General features: G+C 40.2%; 1 protein-coding gene across 1 annotated transcript in view; it reads left to right on the top strand.

Annotated features, from left to right (window-relative positions):
- Nucleotides 1–24,668, top strand: part of CFAP54 (cilia and flagella associated protein 54) — a 99,170-nt gene that overhangs the window by 57,700 nt on the left and 16,802 nt on the right. The window contains 22 exon segments of the mRNA XM_033161388.1: nucleotides 1,337–1,497; nucleotides 3,935–4,162; nucleotides 6,331–6,554; nucleotides 6,659–6,791; nucleotides 7,519–7,606; nucleotides 9,912–10,064; nucleotides 10,511–10,668; nucleotides 10,670–10,709; nucleotides 11,056–11,140; nucleotides 13,531–13,737; nucleotides 14,802–14,868; nucleotides 16,341–16,383; nucleotides 16,386–16,430; nucleotides 16,433–16,521; nucleotides 17,064–17,150; nucleotides 18,081–18,203; nucleotides 19,204–19,257; nucleotides 19,884–20,100; nucleotides 21,171–21,262; nucleotides 22,407–22,576; nucleotides 23,338–23,434; nucleotides 23,728–23,878. Of these exon segments, the coding sequence (XP_033017279.1) occupies nucleotides 1,337–1,497; nucleotides 3,935–4,162; nucleotides 6,331–6,554; nucleotides 6,659–6,791; nucleotides 7,519–7,606; nucleotides 9,912–10,064; nucleotides 10,511–10,668; nucleotides 10,670–10,709; nucleotides 11,056–11,140; nucleotides 13,531–13,737; nucleotides 14,802–14,868; nucleotides 16,341–16,383; nucleotides 16,386–16,430; nucleotides 16,433–16,521; nucleotides 17,064–17,150; nucleotides 18,081–18,203; nucleotides 19,204–19,257; nucleotides 19,884–20,100; nucleotides 21,171–21,262; nucleotides 22,407–22,576; nucleotides 23,338–23,434; nucleotides 23,728–23,878 (2,712 nt within the window).

Raw genomic sequence — 24,668 nt, 5'->3', positions numbered from 1 at the left:
TGGCAGTTTCTCCATAGTCATCTAGAGGGTTCTGCTAACTGTTCTGATACATCTTCAGTTCCTTTCTCTTACCAGGTGGCCTAATCAGAGGAACTGACACCTGGCCCTCAGTGCTGTCATTCTGAGCCCCACAACATTTAACACTCAGCTTGGAGGGGGGGCGGATATGATCTCAGAAAGATACAGAGTATGTCATGATCATGGGGGTGCCCACCAGAGAAGGCTTGAGGCAGACCTTTTGCAGTTGAGGCCAGATGTCCAAGCTGAGGGCTGATGTCGCTTTCTGCAGCTGCTAGCTCCTTTGGGGTAATGGGGTTTCTAGTTGTGGGGATCTTTCCTCCCAAGGAATCTCTGGTTTAGCCATCTGTGTCTGGCAGCAGAGATGTCTTCTCAGATGAAGGGATGTGGTCTCTGCTGCCTGCAGGCTCACACAGCATGGACCAGGAAGTGAATCTATCTCTTCTCAGCCTTTCAGTTGCCAGAGGTCTCAGCCCCCAATGACTCCTGATCCAAGGCCATGATAGAGTCTACTGATTCCAAACTTGTGTGATTCGTTGAATTATAGATGTGCTGATTAAAATGTTTGTGATGTTTATTTATATACATTCCAGAAGGTTCTCGAGCTTGTTTATTTCTTGTATATTTACAATAAAACTGCAACTGTTCCTTTAGTATTAACCAGTCAGTATAACTATGGACTAGAAAGATTACTTCTCACAGTATGTAAATAGAGGGAGGTCTGTAGCTCAGTGGAAGAGCATCTGCTTTAGATGCAGAAGGTCTCAGGTTCAGTATTTGGTATCTCCAGGTAGGGCTGGGAGAGATTCCTACCCAAAGTGTTGGAGAGCTGCTGCCAGTCACTAAACAGCACTGACCTTGATGAACCAATGGCTTTGGAAGCCAGTTTCCATCATGCCCCAGGTTGCTCTCAACAGTAGGTACAGTTCTTATGTAGGCCTCCTCTTTTGGGGTGACTGGTCTCCACAGACTTGGGTCCAGAGCTCCTATGTCTTCCTGTGGAAGAAGGAGGCTCCATGTTTCTCCATTGTTTTATTAAGGTTGAGGCCCTGTAGCTGTTCTCCTTCCGTCCCATCAGCCATACAGATAAGAGGACCCCATCGTGCTTCTTTTAACACAGGTGGGAAGCCTCCAGGCAATGTCTAAACATGGTCTTCTCAGGGGTAGGGGTTGGGGCCTACTTAAGGGTTAAGGTGCTGGCAAAAGACCGTGGAGTCCCTGCAGCCCATCTTATTAACATATCTGGAAACTATTATTACTCATTCTGATGTCTTTGAAAATGTGTCCTCAATTTAATTCAAATGTTGTTTGTTTTTAGATCCATTATATTTTTCTGATCACAACATTAAGCCAGATGAAAAAGACACCCCACGACTACCTCAGGGATATGTTACCGTAAAAGAACGTGAAAAAGCACAATTTTACTCATCTATGCTGGAGCATTTTGTTAAAATCTTTCTACATTTTAGAAGAGCGGCGGTAATGTCTTCTTGAATTAATGTGTTTATGTTATTGTATTAAAATGTCTCTACCCGTTTCAATAGGTGATACAAACATTTGTTTCTTGTACTTCTATTAACTTCCTCTTCAATTCCAGATCTCAGTAGGGTAATCTAGCAGAAAGGGCTCAGATCATCTAGGTCTTCCTAACCCTTTAAAGCAAGAGTCTGAGAAAGCTTGGCAGCAGCCCATCTGTCATTCACTCACTTTTGTCACCTTTTTGCTTCTTAACCCACTCCTTTTGTCAGGTAGGACAAGAATCCTCCAAGAGATGACTTAGAAGGCTTTTTAGCTCTAATTTATATTTTACCTCTTTTCTTTTCCTAATAATCAATTGAGGAAAGTGTTTGTTACGTGACACATAAACCTTTGCACACATTTTCTTTTCCAGTGAGGGAGTCCCACTATAACTTCAAAAACCATTTGATCCTTCCTCAAATACTTCGGTGAAAACAGCCATGAATACCCAAACCTCCTTTTCATATTCCAGCAGGGGAAACACAATTTTGACATGCAAAGAACATTTTTCTGTGATGTGCAAACAATAACAGTGGTCCTAGGTGGCAGTGCTGTCCAGAACTATGGCTAGTGGCCACCATATTTAATCAGGCTGGGGAGCCTTGTAGCATTGGACATATCCCACATATCTCTGAAAGAAGTCAGAAAGACAGCAAGAAGCCCTTTAGCAAACACAGAGAACACTCCCAAGCATTTTCACGCTAGAGGAAGTGGAAGGCCAATAATGAGTTTCTGGGTAGCCTGTTGCTAGATGCCAGCTTTCAGACCAGCGTGAGCTTTTTCCTAGCTGGAAGTATTATCCGGTGCATACTTTCTAAAATAGGAATCAGAAGAATTCATTTTCTTGGCTTCTCTTATTGTATTGTATTTACTAAAACCCTTTAAAAGGCAACACCAGAATTATTTTGCAGTAGGTAGAACTTTGTTGCCTTTTGCTTTAAGTAAATGAATACATTCATAAATAATAGGGTAAATGCAATCTTATATTGGATTGTGCTGTGTTTTCTGAATGGCCCCCTCAGGGAGTACAGTACACAGTGCTATAAAGCCCAAACCTCTACTCAGAAGGGACTTGTCCAGCTTCCTAAGCACATGCTGTTCTACTGAGCACAGCCTAATACCATGTAGGCTCAGAACCTCATTTCTGTAATGATTATGTTGCACAAAGTGAAGCCGCATTCATAATGAATGTCACCACTTCACATGCATTAGATCAGCAGCATGGAAATATGTTAGAAATTATAGCTAGGGAATGTACAAGTGGAAAAACATCAGTACAATATGAATAGATTTTATGAATATATCTTGAAATGGCTAACAAAGATTATCAGAAAGCTGTAGTTTTAATCACTGTCTGGCTGCTTGGCTATAAAAGGGTAACATGCACACCTTTGCTCTCTCTATTTATTGCCTTTTATTTTCTGTCATTTCTTTCCAGCAATAGCCAACTTCCCTCCTCTCAGTTATTTTCCTGTGTATGAATTTGATATTTTTGTGTTCTAAGCTGCCTGAGAGTTCAGTAGAGTAGTCTGCATGCTATAGAGGGCAGTTTGTATCCTTTTTTCTTTATTGAAAAGTAAGAATGAAGAAGTAGTTACCGTATTTTTCCATCTATAAGACACCCCAATGTATAAGACCCCCTCCCCATTTTTGGGAACTCAGTTTTAAGAAAATGAGGGGAGATGACCCAAAGTTGTTGAGTCTCTCCCCCCACGCAGCTGCAGGCAGGAAACACTCCCTAGATCATTTCCCACGCGCAGTGGCATGGGGGAAGTGGTGCTCCCGCCAGCCATCTGGTTGCAGGAGCGCCACCTCCCCCAATGCCACCACATGTGGGAAACGCCCAAGGGAGCGCCCGCTGGTGCAGTGGCATCAGGGCAAGTTGCGTTCCCGCCAACGAGCTGGCTGGCAGTGCGCAGCTTCTCCCCCTCCTTGCAGCTATGGCCAGGAAACACCCCCCTTGTCACTCCCCGCTTGCTGGGGGAAGCCATGCTCCCACCAGCCCAGCGGCACACCGCTTCTCCCCCTGCCCCCATGCCACTATCCGTGTATTGGATGACCCCAGTTTTTTGACATGATTTTTGAGTCAAAAAACCTCGTCCAATGCACAAATAAATGCGGTAATATGATAATGAATGGTAGTGTTATGTAGAGATAGGGCAAAATATTTGTGTTTCAGTAGTAATTGTAGGTAATATAGCAATATAGCTGTTGTGGGAAATACAGAGCCACAGTACAATCTCTAGCTTGAAAGTAAGTTTCACTCCATTCATTCAGTGGGATTGTGCAACTGAAGCTTTTTGTAACTGAAAACAATGGTTTGTGTTTTAATGCTGACACCACTGAGAAATTTCCATACTCCACTCATCAGACTTGTATCTGACACTTTACCATCCAGGTTTTAGCCTACCGTGGTGGCCACTGGACGTTGCTTCAGAATGTGTGCAGAGACCTTTGGACCTATACTCAGGAAGTGCAGTCAATTATTAGACATTCACAATCTTTTCATGCACCATTTCCTATTACCAAGGAGTTGTTCCATGACACCATTTGGCGGCCATATTACATGGCATCAGATATGTTGCTTGATATGGTGGTTGATCTGCAGGCTACTGATTCTGTTAAGGTAAATATATTTTATTGTGGTTGTCTGCATATAGTATTAAGCTTTGTTTCTGATTTACAAGCAGCAAAAATAAATAAATGTATTTTTACTAAAAGAATTTCTTTTGTGTTCTTGTGCTTATTTAAACCTTTCAACTACTATCCAGTGTACAATTTATATTACAACAATACTTCTAAAAACACAAACATTAAACAGGGCTAGCTAATCTTTTTTTTTGGGGGGGGGCACATTGATGGATAGCCACCCCTTTGAGGTTTGCATCCCAGTGGTTGATGTGGTTGGTATATATGTGTGCATATACATATTGCACATACATACATAAAGACCACTCACTCATACTTGCCACATTTGCACATTCACCATGTACATGCAGTATACATGTACATTGCACAAACTCACCAGACATGAAATCACTACTCATAATATACTCATGCATAAAGACACCTACACACACACACACACACACAGAGAGAGAGAGAGAGAGAGAGAGAGAGAGAGAGAGAGAGAGCATTTTCAGCACACTCATTCCAGTGCTGGGGTGGGTGTGGCTGAAAATGCTGCAGAGGTCATTCTTTTTATTCTAGAGGTAGAAATGCTGCCTTTTAAAGAGCAGGCTAAGGACTTCATTTCCAATCTTAGCACTGTGGCGCTTAGCGCCAGGATTGCAGATAAAATATATTTCTGCCACTTCTTTATCTCTAAAGAGCAGACAGATCACTCTCTAAAGAGCAAGGAAAATGCTTTATCTTCCAATCAGTTTGGAAGATAGAGCTAAAGGGGTTGATGGGTCACTTCCTGTGGCTTGGACTGTGGGTTAGACTTGCTTGCTTTAATCAAATGTTCAAACTGGTCATCACATGTTCCAAATTATTATTATTATTATTATTATTATTATTATTATTATTATTATTATTTATTTGTATACCACCCTTCATGCGCAGATGCCAGGGCAATTCACAAAACAAAAATACAAAATAAAAACAAGAACAAACACATAATTCAAATCACACATTGGTATTTTTCAACTTCTGTTTTCTAAAATGATATAAAATGTATTGAGTGTTGTATTACGATGAATTGGAAACAATGTAGTTTGGGATATTAAAAAGAATGATAGGTCTTACCTGAATTGTAAATTTATTAGGTGGGAGAGGAATAGCCCAATCCAAATCCAAAGACTTCATCATCCACCATAATAAATGGTGCATGTACTTGTGTAAGTGTAAAACCTGAAATATCATCTCACCCCTTATATAACAAATTGATTGCTGCTCTCTGCAGGTGAGGACCTTCTGCATACATCTTATCAGGAGGTCAGTGCTGCACAATGTAGAAATCAGGCCATTAGTGTTGTGTCAACTACCCTTCAGAATTTTCTTGAATATCAGCTTGGTGGTATGAGTGTTGTCTTTTTGGCATCTATTGAAGACTTCCTCCTTAAACAAGACTGTTGAGTTGAGGTCTTTCCCAGTCTATAGCTGCATTGGAATTGTTATTAAGATTCAGTTCAGTTTTAGCAAACAGCCATTACACGCATAAAAATAACAACAACAATGCTGCTACTAATAGTGGTTTACATTTCTACTCCCCAACCTTTTTAGAGGATAAATCATTTCCCATACTCCCTTTAAATTTTGTTACACGAATTTGTAGAGCCTTGGTAAGAAGACTGGATGTTCTAAAGGATATATACTTCTGTACATCAGATGACAGAATACAAGATTTTTAAAATATTTTATCTCTTGTATTTTGCTGCCCAGAGTGCCTTTTGGAGGAGGGGTGGCTATAAACAAAACAAAGAAACAAACAAATGGTGCAACTGTGCAGCACAGGGGAATCGAGCACAGGAGTATTCAGTGTTGTGCCCTCCAGATGTTTGGCTACAAGCCCCATCCCTGACCACTGGCCACACTGGCTGGGGCTGATGGGAGTTGCAGCCCAAGAACATCTGGAGGATACTACGGCATTGAGCACCTCTGATGTTCCATATCCAGAAAGGTTAGTTGAATAGATTTTTGAGGAAAAGAAAAACCTGGTTCATTTGCAGAACATTTATGAAGCACAAAAGAACCCAGCACATGAAGTGTGTGGCCTGAATATCTGAAACTGGGACTTGATAAAAGCTATTTGGAATCCTTGCTTTACTACTCTCTGTTTTGAATTTATAGATTGTTGAAGCTGAAGGAGATTTCTGTGTTCCAAGCTGTGTAGGCGGCATAGCTCAAGATGAAGGCGGTTCTAACTTTTCGTTTGAATATCCATTTGATGATATCTGTGTTGTTGATTTGCAAGGAGTACGTAATTTGGTTCTGCGAACTATTGAACTTCTATTTTTTTTGAAGAAGTGGGAATCACTAGTATACATAGCCATGCAGTTCAACACAATTACACAGTAAGTAACATAGGTGCTATTTTGGAAGGGGAAAATGTTGTGGTTTTTTTAAAGAAATAAAATGTTAGCAGTTTTTAATTTTGAAATCTATCTGATTTTTCTAGTGAGAGATATACAGAGCAATTGATTCCACTGTTGGTATATGCTCAGAGACAACTGCAGGAAAGAGCACAAATCCGTGACTCTACTAGCTCATGCCCTAAATTCAAATATCTTGTTACTGATACTGGAAGCAAGGTGAAATGTTTTTAGATGTGCTTACTTTGAGTCCTACATGTGAATAACTTGGAGGCAGACAACATTTCCACATGTCCCTTCCTTCTAAAGTTCTGGGAGGGAGTGGGGGGGTCTGCAACAATTTAAAATACAACATTAAAAAAACAAAAAAACGCAGTCACCAAAAATACGATGGGTCCCGAATACATCTCAGGTGTCAAAGACCAGGGCAAAGATATGTGACTTTATGGTGGAAGATAGGTAGGAAACAAATTTCTATACTGCCCTTAATCTGAGGATCACAGGGAAGTTAACAGCAAAAAACAAAAACTACCCCTCCCCAACACACACAGTTTAAAAGGTCATAGACTATTTATTTAGCCAAAGTCCTGGGTAATATTTTTACATTGCTCTGTAGCAATGGTATCCAACCTGGTGACCTCTAGATGCTTTTGGACAACAATTCCCATCAGCCTAAGCCATCATGGTCAATGTTGATGGGAGAGATAACACCATTTCAAGGGCACCACAATGCACAGACCCTCATTTTGAAGAGTATCAGTTAAAGATGGTGAACATTAGTTTTGATTGTTTGCACATCTAAATTATTTCTCGGCAAGGAAATTTCAGCATTTTCAGAAATCAAGTTTTAGGTAACCAAACGTTGACATAAAAATCTGAGTTTAGTCACATTATTTCGAAAACATTGCCAGTAGATGTTACATTGTGGAAAACATTTTTCTCTTAGGTGCGCTGTAGAGACTTTGTTGCGATAAAGCTGCATGCTGCTGCCAAATGTAATGAAACAACTGATGAGGATGGATTTGATAGTAAAGGTCAGAGCACATACTGATATATAAGTCCTTTTTATCTTCAGAAGGTTTTCTGTTCATGTCCTTTTGGAGTACTATGGCAATATTTTTATGCTATGTCTAAATAGCCATGCCTCAGTCAGAGGCAATCAGCCATTTTTGTGAGAAAGAGGATATTTACCATCTTCTGTTCTGTTTTCCTGTGATACTGGATCTTGATTTTTTGATGGAGCTGCAGGGACCTTTCATTGAAGAGGCAGATGAGTCTACTTCCATTCTGTCTTCTCCCTTCTGAATTAGAATTTGTGTACTTTTGCTGCAGCTCTTGCTGATCCAGTTTAAAAGGAGCCCTTCACCTCACCCTAGTTAACTTCTTGAATGATATGATTTTATTTTGCTGATGAGGAAAACAACTGGTGTAGAGGTACAAGTTACTATTAATATGGCAGAGCTAGGATTGGTCTTGTTAGATGCCAAGGGACCTAAACTGCGGATTCAGGCAAGAAGCTCCTGGCTCCTCCCTTGCTAAACCTCTGGGACAGCTGGCTGTACTGTAGTGCCACCCATTTAACAGCCAGAAAGGATACTGTTCCTTACTCATTCTGATCTGAGGAGCAAAAAGGGGACTTGGTGGTGTTCTGTAAAGCTGTTCCACTTCTGAGTGGGATGGTGTTGCGGTCAGATCACGTGGCCTCCACACACAGCGGGGGCTGGCGAAGCCCCGCGTCATGGCCCCCAGCCAGCCAATCCAGTCAGCAGGGGTGTCTGGCTTACCCCTTTTAAACCGCAGCGTGGCAAGGGGATCTCCCTCTTGTTCCAGCTTGAGTGGTGGTTAGGCATTGGTAAAACCTTGTTTGGGAGAGTGGAGGTGTGGCCATCACCTGCCCCTCCATACTAAAGGGTATTCTGTTAAAGGAATCCGGTGGTCGTGGTTCCTGTCTGACGCCCTCTAGGGGGAGCTTCCAGTTGATGTGCATCAAGAAGCTCCCCCTACTGGTGGTTAACCCTTGTGAGACTTCCTGCAGGCGGGCAGGAGTCAGATATAGTCGGTTCAGTTCCAATGCCTAAGCCAATGCCACTCACATTATGTAACCAATAAAGTTGTGGCCTAAATTTTGCCCATTAACCTAAAATATGCTGCCCACATGTTATTATTCAACATAAAGGAGAGGCCTTGGGGTCTTGACACGCAAATGTTGGTCCAGACTTAGTTCCTCAATCTGTTTAACTCATCCCATTGAATAGCCACACAGTGCCCATTCACATTATTACTAAGCTAAACTATGGCAGTCACTTTGCTCCTCTCCTGGTTCTTCTGCTGCCATGCTCAGGGCCGGCGCATCCATTAAGGTGAACTAGGCAATTGCCTAGGGCGCCAAAATGTAGGGGGCACTGCCCAGGCTTGGGGGACGGGGAAGGGATAGCAGCAGCTTCTCCGCTGTAGCGGAGAGGTGCTGCTTGCCCCCCTATACCACCCCCGGCTCCCGCTAAAGCAGGCTTTGGCGGGGGGCAGGATGGGCGAGCAGCAGCTTCTCCGCTACAGCGGAGAAACTGCTGCTTGCCTCTCCACCACCCCCACCTCCCGCTAAAGCAGGCTTTGGCGGGGGGGGGGGCGCCAGAAGGTGGGCTCGCCTAGGGTGCAAGAAGCCCTAGCACCGGTCCTGGCCATGCTACCCATGACTAAGCCATGGCTCGGCTTGGTATTATGTCCAAACCCAGGCTTGTTGTTTTTCCTCACTCCAGAAAAACCATCAGCTGGAACCAAGGTTTGTTCTAGGGTTAATTGCTTGAAATTTGTCTGAGAAAGACATATCATTAAATTGGGTTTAGCCATTAAGCTAAGACAAACCACGGCTGATCCCCGTATGTGTAGCATCAGCAGGACTGAGTGAGAAGTGCTGCAGCTATGATCATTTACTTCAGAATCCACACATTTTCTCATTCACACCAAGCCATGGTTGGGCATAGCGCTATATGCAAACTGTGTCACAAACTCCTTGTCCTTATTTTATACTTGATCTAGAATCTGGTCTTTTAGCCTTCAGTCATGTCAGCATGACACCTGTGGTCTTTGGCATGCCTGCACTTGAATCAGACTCTTCAGCTGTGGCCTGTCTTGGAGTTTGGCCAAGGCCTGACACACCTCTCTTCTGATTTGAGGAAATAAGTTGTACCCTTTCACCAGTGTTAAAGCAAATTGTGCTTGTTGTCTGTTTCAGACCCATGTTTTCAAATGTGAAACAAAAACATTGAAGCATTTAAAACCTTTGCTGTATAAGAAAGGAAAGATCCATATTTAATTTTTAATATATTTATTGCTTCAATTAAGATGCGGATCAAGGAAGAGCACTGGTTTCTGTTCCTTTGGATGTGTCAGATGCACTGCAGTGTTTCAGTGAAAGCCTGGAAAAAGCAAAATACCACAGTAGATCTATTAAATATAGCAGGAAATTGCTTGCATTATTTCTTGCTCACACACAAGGTGAGTAATTGCTATAACATCTGTTGGTTAACAACAAGATTGTGTGTACATTTGATTTACTTTAAGAAGTCAAATATTGGAAAGCTTAGTGTGAAACAGAAGATAATTATTAATGCAGGTGCTTTTTATATGCATACAAGAAGTTATGAATTTGGTGATATAACTACTACATGGTTATCTAGTTGAGGACCAATATTTCTTACATCTGCACCAGCCTTAAATGTGAATATCTTTGGCAAATTAATTTTAATTCTACGTTTGTAGAATTTATAAAGATTCAGTATTTGCAGCCATTCTTTGTGTGGGCTAGAAAGTGTAAATAAGCACCCCCCTGGAATTACAGAGCATTACCTTTGAAATTAATCTTTTTTCTACAATTAATTGCCACCAGAATCAAAATCTTTTGGATAGAGTATATTCAGTATATTGATCACTTTCTAATCTAGAGTGTGGAAGATTAGACACAACAATGAAGGCATCTTTACATGGAAAAGTGGAATTTATGCTGGGGGCTGACTTCACATATGAGCCAGAACCACCTGATCTTTCTAATGAAACTTTTACTAGCATTAGTTTGGTTCAAGGCAGCTCCATTCCCCGGTCAAAAACTGTCAGTAGTCATCTCTTCATATGAGCAAACTCTTGGTAAGATTATAATTTGTTTAGCCCCCCCCTTACAGATATATATACAGATATATGTAAAGATATATACTTACAAGTATGTGTCCACAAATTTTGGTGGCATATAGTCTATCTCATGATGTGCCCATATGTTTTGTTTTCTACTGAGATCCTAAGTTAGCTCCCCATCCCCTGATTTATTGTTAAATGGTTTCGGGATTTTTATGGGGATTCATAAGTGAAATACATGAATAATATTATTTAGGATAATAATTTATTTCTGAATTCCTATAAGTTGATTTACATAAATATATTAAGTGTATATTAATATATATATATTTAATTCTCCTTCAACCAATGAAAAACAGAGGCTCTTCAAAAAATAATCAGCAAGACCTCATGGTGCAGGCTTTCAGTGAACTCGGAAATATTCACTTTTATACAGGAAACAAAAGGTATCTATAGTGCAACAGATATAAAATGAAAACTGTCCTTAAATTTTCAGTTTTAATGCATAATTAGCTAAAGCATAGCTAAAGACTTCTAACTGAAGTCTAGGGGCTTGTTTTGATTGAGAGAAGGTTGTATATTTAAGTGTGTGCAGTGTTACTGACATATGCTTGCTTGTGTTTGCATCATATCCCTGGTAAGAGTGGTGAAGGGCTTTACAGCCCTTCTTTCCACCTTCTGATAGGAAGCACTTGGAGCAGGTACTTCAGTCCCAACCTGCAGCTGCACATGTTGCTTGAGTCAAGTGGGTATTTCAGAGGAAAATAAGAAAAACATTTACATAACAGTCAGCTAGTGATCGGTTTTTATTTTTATGTGGTTTATAATTGTTATAAACAGCTTTGGTATTTTTAAATGGAATTGTAATAAACAGGGTTGTTTCCCCCCCCAATAACTAAATAAACTGTGATTGTATGAACTGAAAAAACAACAACACAAAAGTTAGCTTTTAAGGAAAGCGCCCCTACTTTAATTTAATATGCATTTGGTTTTAGTTTTAACATTTTCCCATTTCCAGTGGAAGGTCAGCAGAGTGGCCAGAAGGCAGGCAGCAACCTTTGGGGAGGCAGGATTCCCAGCATGCATCCAGTTCTGCTCCTGCCTTTGGTTGAAGTGCAGCCAGTCATTATCGCTCTTGCTCATCTTTCAGTTACTTCTCTCTGAATTTCTTCTAAACCTTTCCTCGTCTGTTGTAGGGAATTAGTAATAGTCCTCCTTCCCCATGGGCACATTCCCCTCTGGTTCCCTTCACTCCATAGCTGTTTTTTCCTTCTCTCACCCTCTGCCAGGCAGCTACTTGGGCAGCACCGAGTACCTTCACCAGGCACTACTGCCAGGATGCTATGAATTCAGCATTTGGCAGGTCCTCCTGCCACAACCTCTAGCATCCGTACTCCCACCCTAGGAAGATTAGCATCCCACTCTGCTGATCTTTCACTGGAATTTTTTTTTTTTTTTTGGGGGGGGGAATACAGTTGCACTGCTTGAAGTGTAGTTTTTCATTCCTAATGAAAGGTCAGCAGACCCTGCCCCAGTTGGGTTGGCTGCAGGATTCTTGTTATTAGCACAAGTCACATTGACATTGGGAGGTAGTATGTTTTCTTTCTGCCCTTACACTCCTGGCTGTCAAGCTTGGTGAGTCCTAGAGCTGAATGCCTGTTGAAAGTCCTGACTCCCAAAAAGTTGCTGCCTGCCTTTGGATCACTAGGTGGAGCCATCAACCCACGCTGCTGACCTTTCACTAGGCAATGGAAAACTACACATCAGGTAGCTGCAACTGTACTTTTAAAAGTGCAAGTGGTATGCATGCATGTCAATGGGGTGTGAGGCTTCTGTATGCAGTTGAGTGTTGGATTTGGCCTGGGAAAATGTCTCTGTGTGTGCAGTTTAAGTAGATAAATATTTGCTGCAACCTGAGAGGTGTGGAGGGCATCTATCTTACAATATTACTGTATACAACATTGCAGGCCTCCTATAAAGCATCCTTGCTCAGTACAGTCCCCTTCCTTGCAACAGGGTTTGACAATGGCCTACACTGCAAGATTGTTCTATACTACTTCCAGAGTCCAAGTGTTGGGATTAATCAATGGACAATACCTTTAGCCCATTCTGAGCCTGACCTGAAGTATTCGGTGTAAGCAACACTGCAGGGCAATCGGATCTCTTCCAGCTATAGCCCCTTCCAACCAACATTATGGGCATGATGCATTTGCTTTGGAATTCTGTGTAGGTTTCCTTAGTTCCTACCTGGGAAGCAACTGCTTTTCAGTATCCCTGTGTAGATTGTCCCACTGTTCTGAAAAAAGAGAGGGAAATCATGTAGTCACCTGCCAATTTTACTATTTATGGGAGGCAATGACACCTCTGATTGATGTGGGGCATTTTATGCCTGGGTTTCCTGGCCATGTCACTTAAAAACACAGACATCATGGAGTTGGCAGGGACCTTGAGGGCCATCTAGTCCAATCTGCATTGCACAATCTCAACACGTGGTACCCATCCAATTTGAAACCAGACCAGACCCTGCTTAGCTTTGCAAACATACTGGCAGTTTTATTGCTGCACCACTTGGAGGATAGTGTGTGTGTGTGTGTGTGTGTGTGTGGTGTGTCCCTCCTTAAATTTATTTTTTTTAAAGTTGCAAACCAAGGTATAGGAAGAGTGATTGGAAAAAATATGCCTCTTGTGTTTAATTTTCCAGTTTTTGCAGTTCACACTGCATTTCATTAACCTGTTACATCTGCGCTTGAGGGTGTGATGCCAAATAAAATATTTTCATTATCTTGCAATTTAATAAATGTCAGTGAAACACTGGATATTTTTAAATGTTTTTCAGAGCTGCTTTCAAATGCTGGTGTCAAGGCCTTGATGGAGTCCTGAAAATAGTTGATGCACTTAATCATTGGCACAAGTTAGATGGCTTGTCAGAGAATGCCACTGGCAACTTGGCAAATAGCTCTCAAGGTTACTGTGAGAAATTTGTTTCTCGGGGTGGAATTTGGGGTTGCTTACAAGGAGCAATCTTAGCAGCTAAAATAGCTCAGTGAGTATATAATGCAACCTTCTCATCCACTGATCCTAGAATAATTCATGCATATATCATAAAGGATAGAATACTTCTTATTGTTAATGAAGTTCTTTTTAAAAAAGAGCCAGTCAGAAATACTGATAAATAAATTATTCAAACATGCTGTCAAAGTTTGTATTCATACTGCATCTCTATCCAAGTTACCTTGTACAGTCAATCTTCATTTTGCGCAGGGATTCCGTTCCAGGCCCCCCCCCCCCACGCGTCGGTGGAGCCTGCATAAGCCCGCTTTGCCCAGCTACGCCCCACCCCACCCCTTTTCATGATGTCTTTATGACATTGGGGGGCTGCTTCCAGGTTTGACGCTGTGCTTGAGTGCATGATCGCGAATCATTTGGATGTGCCTAAAGCAGGAGTTGCCTGTAATTTCATGTCGGTTTTTTTTATTATCATTTGGATTTAATATGTATTTCCAGAAAAATATAAAATATTTAATATAAAATAACAAGTTGAAACATATAGCCACACAAATTATACTCCTGCGTGCCCCCCTGAAAGTAAGGGTGGGATAAAAAAATACCAGAACATTTACCTAAAGGGCAGGCAGGGAGGGAGGGAGGGAAGAGGTATATGCTCTGCACACACTCCAGGAGACCATCAACAGGCGTGCTGGATTGGCTCTGGCAATATGCTCAAACAACTCTGACCTCCCCGCCACCTCACCCCCTTTCCCTCTCCCTCCAAGTAAGTTGTGGTGACTCCACTGCCAGGAAGCCCCCTTTCTCAGTGATCCCTCTTTACCCCAGTTCTTCCACCCTTAACATGAACCTGAGGGGTAACTACAAGTCTATTATGAGTCAAATGTTCCCCTCAAATATATGTACGATACATTCAGAGATCTTACTTAGCATACACAAAGTATATAAGTAGAAAAATGTACTTGCTGATCATTATATCATTGTCTGATATAATACGTAAACATGAAGGGTTTTGTTTTCAGGTAGAAATAAGTTCAAAATTTTGGTTACATTAAAGCAGCCACAGTGTTCTCCCCCCCCCCCTTTTGCTTCTGCACATAGGTACATATTGTTGAATGATGTGAAATTAAGAACCAAAGCTTGCATTTTATCCGCCATTCTCTTCAAGGTAATCATATGTTTTAATTTGTATCTTGTCTAGTAACTGATAAAAGTTGTTTTTGAGATTTTCACTCAATAAGTAGATAACTGTTCTGGCAGTAATGCCTTCAATAGTGTGTGAAAGCCTCTCACTAGCTTGGTTTGCAGAACAAACTCTTTAGTGGGTTAATCCAACAAAAATAGGGTTCTGAAACACCTGGAAGTGAAGGAAGGAAAGCTGCTGGTAATCTAGGAAGCAAGGAAGAGCCTGAAGTCTAGAAAGCTCACAGGCAGATTTCTGACTTGCTTGGATGATCAGCAACTTAAAATACAGTAAACCAAGTCAAGTCTACTGAGTTATGAAGGAGAGCAGCTGAGCTAGTAATTCCATCTGTGGGGATTGAAGGATGCTCCAAAAGGGCTTTGGCACGATAAAACTGACTGCTGCTTCTGTCTGCCTTTGTTTCTAAGAAGAAAGGAAATTTGGGAGGCCTGCTCCCACCCACAAAATATACAAACTATCCCTTTTGCAGAAGCTAGAGGCCATATATTGTGTCTGCTATTGTTCTGCTTCAGTACGATGAGGAGTGGTCTTGAGCTGTCTTACCACCAAATATGCTATGAAAAGGCATGACAGAAGTAGGAATCCCAGCCAGTTTGATTCAAGGTGGTTGTTGTAGCCAAGCAAGGACCACCAAGTAGGCCTCAGTCCACTTTCAGGGGGCTTTCAGCACTGTAGCTAGCCCAGTGTCTTCTGACTCACCTACCCTACCCTGCTGTAGCCTTTGGATTGGGCTGACACCACACCAGTACTTCCTTGAATGTGTTGTTGTTTGCATAGGCATGTTGGGGAGCAGGAGTTGGCTGTAGCATGTAATGTTGGAGGGAGAGGAAAGAAAGGAAAGTGTCTCTGGTTTGGCAAATTCTGCTTAAAAAGGGAAGGATGAGTCACGATAACCCCAGAGCCAACATATGCACTCAGCTTAGGAAAGATGAATGATAGAACTGACTGCTACAGGAAATCACTGCAGGGAATAAGATAGCAATTTGTAATTTCCTCTTTCAGTTGGAAATTATTTCGGCCATTGCCAATTGATTATGTCTAACTCTTCCACTGCATTTTGTGAGTGGCTCCACACCTATGCCAGTGGACCACAGTAACCCTGAGCCCTTTCAAGTGACTCCTGGATGCAGAACATCTGAGAACTCTTATTCTAGCCAACTGGCCACTTAAGACTTATGTCTGGTTTCAGATCGAGATAGTAAGAGTAATTTAAAACTTTAATTAATAAGCAAAGAGAGATTCCTGTGTGTGCCATGCCGTATTTGTGCAATGTAATGATCCTACTTATTCTAGACTCAATAAAACAAATGTTTACTCTATATTAACATCTGAATTTGTTTTTAATATGAAGGCACTACACATTAATTAATGTGGTTTTAATGAGTATAAACGTTTTTTACAGCTTTGGAAGATTTTAATAACTGTATAATTTTCAGTCCCTCTTTAGAGTTTCACTACCACATCCCAAAGCAGATTGTGACTTGCACAATATGAAACAGATATATTAATTCCTGGCATTGATCTATTCACGATTACTACAGAGCTGATGTCGCAACTGTTGTTGCAAGCCTGACTTACGTTATATATGAATTGCATTGTAACAAGCAGAATCTAATAGTAAGTTCTCATAAAGTTATATAAGACATTGTAATTCTTTTAAATGTTGAAGTTTCACTTTTATACTACTCAAGGAGCATGAAGCCAGTGTATAAGGTTATGGCAGCTTGGTTAGTTGAATACCTAATCCTATTAATGTTTACTTGGAAGTACAGTATGATTGCATCTCATATGAGGGTTCTGTTCTAGAGGCAGCACACTTATGCAAAATCACACATAGACAAATGCTACTGACTGGCACGGGGTGCGGGTAGGGGACCCCCAGTATGTACTTTCTGCTGGCTCCACTGCCCCCATTTCATTAATGATATTTTTGAATTTTTAAATAGGATTTAACATTGCTATTTATGTTTTTGGACTGTACATAATTTTGTATGCAAGAGAAGGTAAAAAAAGGGACAAACAGATTTATAATTAATAAACTACGAATCTGCTAAGCTCAATGTATGTATTGAAAGCTCTTACAAAAGCCTTTGGCTATATACAATTAAGTTTTATGAACTATGAAAAAATATTAATAGAATTCTCTGGTGTCTTTGCAGATTTTGCCACTATTCACATTGTATCAATACTTGGTTTCTGAAATTTGTCGCAATGCAGCTAAAAGTATCGAAGGAAGAATTCTCAAGGTAATGTACAATATAACATTTAAGCAACACATTCATTTTTCAATGATTGCTCAATGTGAATTGGTTACTAAATTATTATCTACTGCTGAATTTATTTCATTGGATAATAATAATTTATAACTAATTGGAGGAAATGAGCTGTTTTTTGGTGAAATGAAACAACTTTTTATCCTCAAATATGAAGGTTCCAAGGATGCTCAAAATGTTATTTTAAACGTTTGCAGTCTGCTTCTGTGTTTTTATGGGAAATTAGATTCTCTCAAGCTTGTGGTGCTTGAGGTTTATAGGTTTATGACCTACCTTATTTTAAGCTGTTTAAATTGTTTTAATACTGTGTTTTAATTGTTGTAACCTGCCCTAAAGATATTTGTCATTGTCTTGTTGGGCTGTGTGTGTGATGAAGGGGAACCAAACCGGGGAGAAGGTGTCTTCTTCTGTTTGTCCCCGTGTCAGTTTCAGGTTACTGGTTAGTTTTTCTAGTAGGGCTGTTTCCCATACTACCGGTACTTGGTATCATTGATCTATGCTTACTCCTGACAGGTCTTTCCAGTGTCTGGTTATGATGTTTCTGGCATGGCCTTTTCTTTTTTATGCTACCTAAGTGGTCTGACTTCTTCCCATATGTCTCCAATAACATTGGAATCCCAAGATCACATGGAAGGGACAGCTTGATGCAGTTAAGGAGCTAGCATCATCTCCTTCTGAGAGCTGGGGATGTGCAAGTGTGACAAGGAACTGCATCACCAATAAAAAAAATTAAGGTCCAAACCCTGCAATTCACAAAATGAATTGCACTACTGGCTCTGTATACCCACTGGAAGCTATAGCATTTCCTTCACAAAAGCTGATTTGGTTGTGTATGAATCTTTGTTTGTAGAGCTGTCACTGTTGTGGACATTTAGTGTAATACTAACCTTTTCTTTTAAAAAGATCAAAGTACTTACAGATTTAGGATTTTACTCTGATGCCTTCTATGAACTGTGCATTCTCAACCGTGGAGAGAAAGTCCCCTGGAAGCTACCTCCAATCTATAAGCTTGTTCCAAGACTCCCGGTAAATTTAAAAAAACTTGATTTCATACCCTAATATGTCAGGAAATACATTCTCCCTTACACTTAAGGTTCACTGAGTTCTTTGCAGGGTCTTTTAGAAAGGACATGCTAGGATTCCCTTTCCAGGGGAGAGCTTGGTCTCGCTTGCTTTGACTCTTCCAGCTTTTAAAATAGTTTCACACCCTGGATGAAAGGGTTATTTAACCTTAACCACAGGGATCTGCCATAGCAACAATCAGTTGGAGAGCTAGCACAAAAGAAATCGCTAAGCATAGTTGTGAATAGGTGTGTGTCATCTGAACTTTTTCTATGGTTTATTACTGTAGATCATGTCATGAGTAAAGGTTGGCATAACTTAATATGAAAAGAGATCCCCATTTCTTGACCCTGATACTAGCCTTATCTCAAACATGTCCTGGAAGGCATGGAGGAGACATCCTGAACTCCTAATACTTCCTTGTAAAGATCAGCACATGTTGCCACACAGACAAATAGTAAGACAAATCAGTTTAGTCATTGATCACTAGGATTATAGTCCTTTAACTTCTAATTAAGCAGAATAAACAAAATGGAAAATAGGAAACCACAGGAAGAGACAATAGAACAATAAATTTATTGGAATTACAGGAATTGCTCATCTCAAAAACAAACAAAAAACAAAAAACTCCCTTCTCCATTAGAATGCATTGGCTAGAATTAGTACAGAACCCCTAGATTTTAGTGGTTAGTTAGCTCTCCAATTTGCATTGTGGGATGCTGGAGCCAATGGGATGGGCAGTGTCCTCGTCATGTGCCACTAGGCAGGAGAAAACACTTTTGGGAAGTAGGTTCAATTCCATCAGTTTTTTCCTCCTGCCTGATGCAGCAGTCTGCTCTTCCCAGCTCTCCCCTTTTCATCAGATGTCTAGCTTGTACTTTCTTTAATTCTACTTTTCCTTTTCCTTTGTGGTGTTTTTTGTGTTCCCTTTGATTCTTCTGTTGCCTTCATATATATAATATAGGTCTCTGCAAGTTTTGATTCATCACAACCACTCCTGACAAATACAAATCTACAGGTAAGAAGTTGGTTGTATATCTAATTCATATACCAGACTGAGACTAAACTTGAATAGATGCACATTCAGTTTTTTCATTTGTTACTTCAGCAGATAATATGGAATGGAAAGTATGTTCTAGCAGAAGGTGTAGTGATTGCCACCAACTTGGATGGTGTATTTATTTATTCAATTTCTGTGCCACTCTTTGTCCCAGTTGGGACGAAGCACCATTACAAAACACTTCAAAACATCATGAAGACAATAAATCTAAAGCACAACCGTTATATATATTGAAGTATAACACTCAAAAATATTGGGTCCCTAGGGGATGAATAAGTCTAACTGAAGTCTAAAGGCCAGCAATAAAGGGGGACTAGACAAATTCATGGAGCGCAAGGTAGTATAGCTTCTAGTCGTGATGGCTATATTGCCTCCAGTATCAATTGGCATACTTCTAAATAACAGTTACTGGAGGTCATGGTTGGGAGAGTGGTGCTGTGCTTATGTCCTGCTTGTGGGCAGTGGCAGAGCTTCATGCTCCTGCACCGGGGGGGGGGGGGCGGAGAGCAGGTGGGGGCAGGGCTGTTTTAGAAAAAATGAAGCATGTGTGTATATTTTTATGAAATTTCCATTTTATTTCAAAGGCATTAGAAGATGTATTTAACAGGCCTGTACATTCAGCCTGGGCTGAAGAATGTGAACCAAGAATCATGGATAACTTAATGTTAGTCAAAATGCATCTTGTTATTTGCCTCTCTGCAACATTAAACTGTGTTCCTGAAAAAGTGACAAAAACAGTGTATTGTATGGACAGTGAAATCTTAAGAAAGGCAGGCAGAAACACCGATGCTTTCCAGAAAGGTACTGGCAAACAATAAAGGCCCCCCCCCCCCCCCGAATTTTATTTTAACTCATTTAAGGTTTATAAAGCTTATAATGTTTGTGTAATGATTTTATTACCTTGCTTAGTATAATATTTCTTCTTCTTACTAGAAAATATTTGTTTAGAAAGTGCATGTACTGCTAAAGTCTATAAAAGGACCTAAATGTGCTTAACTTAGGCTGGTCATAATTTTTACAATTTTAAAGTGTTTATAATTAAAGTTTCAACTTTATTTGAATTCTTCTACATGTTATTTCCTGTAATGCTGGCAGAATGTACGGGCTTTGAGATCATACCTATAGGAATTACTGTAAGAAAAAGCACCTCTAAGAGTGGTCTACTGCCTTGCCGCCCAACACAACCCAGAACAAAGAGGAAAAGCACTTTCCCTCCAGTGCTTCTGTCTTCTGCATCAGAATCCATCAGAAGTGTTCAGCTCCACTTAAAATGACCTGGGCCAGCTTATCAAGTGTTGTGATTTCTGATTCTTCCATGAAGAAGAGTCAACTGTGTGACTCTGATCACCCTAAAAACGAATAACCTTTTAGAGGACATCTACTGTCTCTGCTAGGAAGAACAATGACTAAATTCACAAAAAATATAGGCTTGGCTCCATTTATCTCAGGGTCATAAATCTCCAGAGGTTATATTAACAAGTTCTTTGCAATACCAAAGGGAGTAGTCGCCCACCTTCCAGGGAATTGGACAAAGCATATTTTAAACGCTTCAGAACAAGTATCAGACACTCAACAGTGTGATATCCATTCAATGGTATTTCTGCTTCACAAATAATGTGGGGTGTGGGTGGGGAACTCATTTTAGATTTGAAAGGCCTAAAATAATCCATCAGATTTCAATCCTCTTCTCCCTATTTTTTTGAAAGTCTCCAACAGTCAACCAGTAAATTACATGACACTAATAATAGCCCATACATTCTAGAGTTGCACAGGAGATAATGCAAAAAGAACAACTCGCAGGTGAGCACCTGGCTGCTTTCTGTGCTACTTTGTTGCCTCAAATTTGAAAGTGTATTTTAGTTTTTGCAAAGGTTTTGTGCCTGGACCTGAAAAGCGAGATAGAAGTTTTATGATTTTGGAACTTGAAAAAAACAAAGATATCTTAAATATGGCTGTGCTAAAGGTAATAGTGTTGTTTTAACTGTGAACATATGGTATATCCATAATTGCACTGCTCAGGAGCAAATTTACACATGCTTTGGCCAATGCTCTAGTTTTCTCAGTTGGTGGGCATGGCATAGGATTTCTGTGCATGTTACGTGGACTGGTATTGGGTGGTGCTTCTCTTGGGAGGGGTGCTGGGTGTTGGGACTGGCTGCTCCTGCAGCTTTGGAGCTGCCTGGTTAGTCAGATGTCTGCCAGTCACGTCCTGGTACCCCTAATAAATGTGGGCTAGTTCTGAGGTAAGGGTATATGTTATAGCTTTAGGCAGAGAGGTTTTGGCCCTGTGCAAGAAATAATCTCCGTTGCATTTCTGGCTTTTCAAGCCATGCCTTCAAAGAAAGAATTGGGAACACACCCTTAAGAGTGCTCCTGATTTTTTTGCAGCCAAATGTTGGCACTTTTAGAATTGGGTTTCCTTTTTCTGTCACTCTGTAGTGTGACAGGAAAAGGTGCCAAATTAAAAAAAAACAAACTAAAAAATGAGTTTGGGCTGCAGAGAAAGAATAAAGAACATACTTAGCAACACCACTCATCCTCTGGTCGAATTCAGTTCCTCACCTCTGCTATGGCCCCTCAGCTGGCAGATCTTCAGCATACTCTGAATTAATGTAGATCAAGGGTGAAATATATTTTTATTTCATTCCACTTCTTCAAGACAAAGTCCCATATAAAACCACAACCAAAACTGGCTGCCAGGCAATGGACTGGGAGCTGGTGACTAGAACTTAATATCTGATGATAGATCTCAAGCATTTTTGTGATATGTATAACCTACTAAAGATAAAATACAAAGTAAGAAATAATTATGTACTCCCTGTCTGTCAGCATTGGCTACTGTGGCCTACAAATGTGTGCAAAATATAGGACAATTGTGTTTAAAGAATCAAATGTATAACTAGTCAATTCAACTGTTAATAGTATTCAAGCATTTTAATGAATGTCTAGGATTCAAATATAGGGTGTTACGGTATATCCTAAATGTTGTATCAGATGCATTCCAAGATTGTGGATTTCAATGTAGAGTAGGCAGTAAGCTAAGATTTCTCATGAACTTCTTACTAGTTTTTTGTGAACTGTTCAGTAATGATGATTTATTATTTTAGGGGATTTTATTGTCAGAAGCTGAAGAAAGGATTAGTTCAGTTCTCGAAAACATACAAAATAAATATGGCACATTGCTTTATGAGTGTTCAGCTGCAGAATTGGAGACTGTCATTGAAGCTAAACTTCAGCTTGCAGCTATTGCTCAGCAAAGACTTCAAACAGCATTCAGGTAAAAGAAATATCCAGTTTTCAGCAGCACATTTGTTATTCCCACTTTATTTTTTAAAAAATTCTAGTGGAAAAACAGTGTCATTATGTTAACTTTTTTTTTTTTTTTTAAAGCTGACTTTATCCAAAATGGGACTGTGGTCTGGAAATGCTAGCTTTCAAGAAAAGTTGAGACCATTGGCACACACACATGCTCTGCTGGTTATAATCTCTGCTGATGAGTGGGCAGTTTGGTATCCATGTGGCTTGCTAATGGCTGGGTGGAGAAGGGGTGGATTCAGGAGGTAACAAGCATTAATGACCTAGGTGTTGGTACTGTCGTGGTCCAGGAGCCAGGAGAATACATTCCAGTCATGACAAAAAATTACACTATATGACTATGCCCTAGAACAGCTGGTTATGGAACTGACCTGAGGGGCAATGATCCTGCACTTAATCTACAGTAGCACTCAGGATCTGGTGATGATGAACCAATTGTTGATGTACTGATTGTGAACAGTGACCAAAATGCTATCAAATTCAACTTTTTAAATTTATTTTATTAAATTTCTCTCAGTCTTCCTCCTAAAGAACCCAGGGTGGCAAACAACAAAGCAGAAAAATGTTAGCTATTTCTGTTAAAAACTCATGTGGTTTATACTATTTTTTCCCATGAATAAAAAATAAATTTGATGGCAGCTGATGTGGGTACCAGAACTATTGCTTTAAAATAGGAAATACTTAAACTTCTTAAATGTTTAATGATATGTTTGCTTATCACAGTGCTGCTTTGGCCTTTTCTGCAATAAAACTTCTTCAAGATGCAACAATTTTCAAGAAATCACTTGATTCAATAAAAAAACCAGAGAGAAAAATAGAGGTATGTGTCAGAATATCTTGACAAGTTTATAATGTCAAGTTACACAGAGCTAAAAAAATAAAAGTGCCTTAAAGTTATACCCAACTTTGGAAAGCATATGTCATCCTTTTAGATTAATACAGGTATATTGTGTATTGTAACCCATTTAACTAGAAGCAGAACAAATGTTTTCATAAATAACCCAATATATGTACTAGATTACTTTACATTTTTCTGTACGTTAATGATAAATTATTCTACAACAGAAGAATTGAGCAATGCACCCAGTTAGCTTATTTTTCCCATGTCTTTAGATAAATGGTGAAATAATTTATGTTGAAGATTCCAATCTGCTTCACAATGTAACAGCACGAAAACATATGAATATACATATATGGCTGAGATGTCGTTTGGCATTAGTGACTGCAATGACAGCACAGGCACGAGGCATTGAAACTATGAAAGGTAGTATTTGACCTTAATACTCCTATTAATTTGTTGGGGTGTTGGATGTATGCTCTGTGGAAGCTCAGCCAAGTGGTTCAGCTAACCACAGAAAAGTGAATCTCTTCACAAATTCTTCACTCGAATCTACAGTTCCAGCAGATAGCCTTCAACAATTTCTGCAATCTCCTACCGCAACCCACTTAGCATGCTGTAACCTGAGCCCTTTTATACACAGTTACCGTACTTGCCAAATCTGCCCAGTAACATAGATAAGAGAGTCACAGGATGCCTGCAGCTGCATGCTGAGGAATGAATCGTCTGCTGACTCATGGAGAATTAACTGCATTCCTTAACATAATTCACCAAGATGTTTTGTCCTACTTGCCCTAACACTTTTACTGTGACAGGTGGGTAGCCGTGTTGGTCTGCCATAGTCGAAACAAAATAGGAAACAAAATAGGAAATTCTTTCCAGTAGCACCTTAGAGACCAACTGAGTTTGTTCTTGGTATGAGCTTTCGTGTGCATGCACACGAAAGCTCATACCAAGAACAAACTCAGTTGGTCTCTAAGGTGCTACTGGAAAGAATTTCCTATTTTGTTTCGACTTTTACTGTGATTATTACATCATTCAAAAAGGTTCTTCGTACTTAGGTAGCACTCAACTCCAGTTGCATCTTACAAGCACTGTATATAAAGCTGCATTACTAAAAACAGATGTGGCCTTCCTTTTAGTACTGTACATTCATGGTTAGGAAATCAGGCAGCACTACATCTTCACTAAATCACTATAGTGAAGGCAATGCAAT

This window comes from Lacerta agilis, chromosome 10, assembly GCF_009819535.1.
Source record: "Lacerta agilis isolate rLacAgi1 chromosome 10, rLacAgi1.pri, whole genome shotgun sequence".
Classification (NCBI taxonomy): Eukaryota; Metazoa; Chordata; class Lepidosauria; order Squamata; family Lacertidae; genus Lacerta; species Lacerta agilis.
The sequence above is the reverse complement of the archived record's forward strand: the minus strand, read 5'-3'. Positions and strand labels throughout refer to the sequence as shown.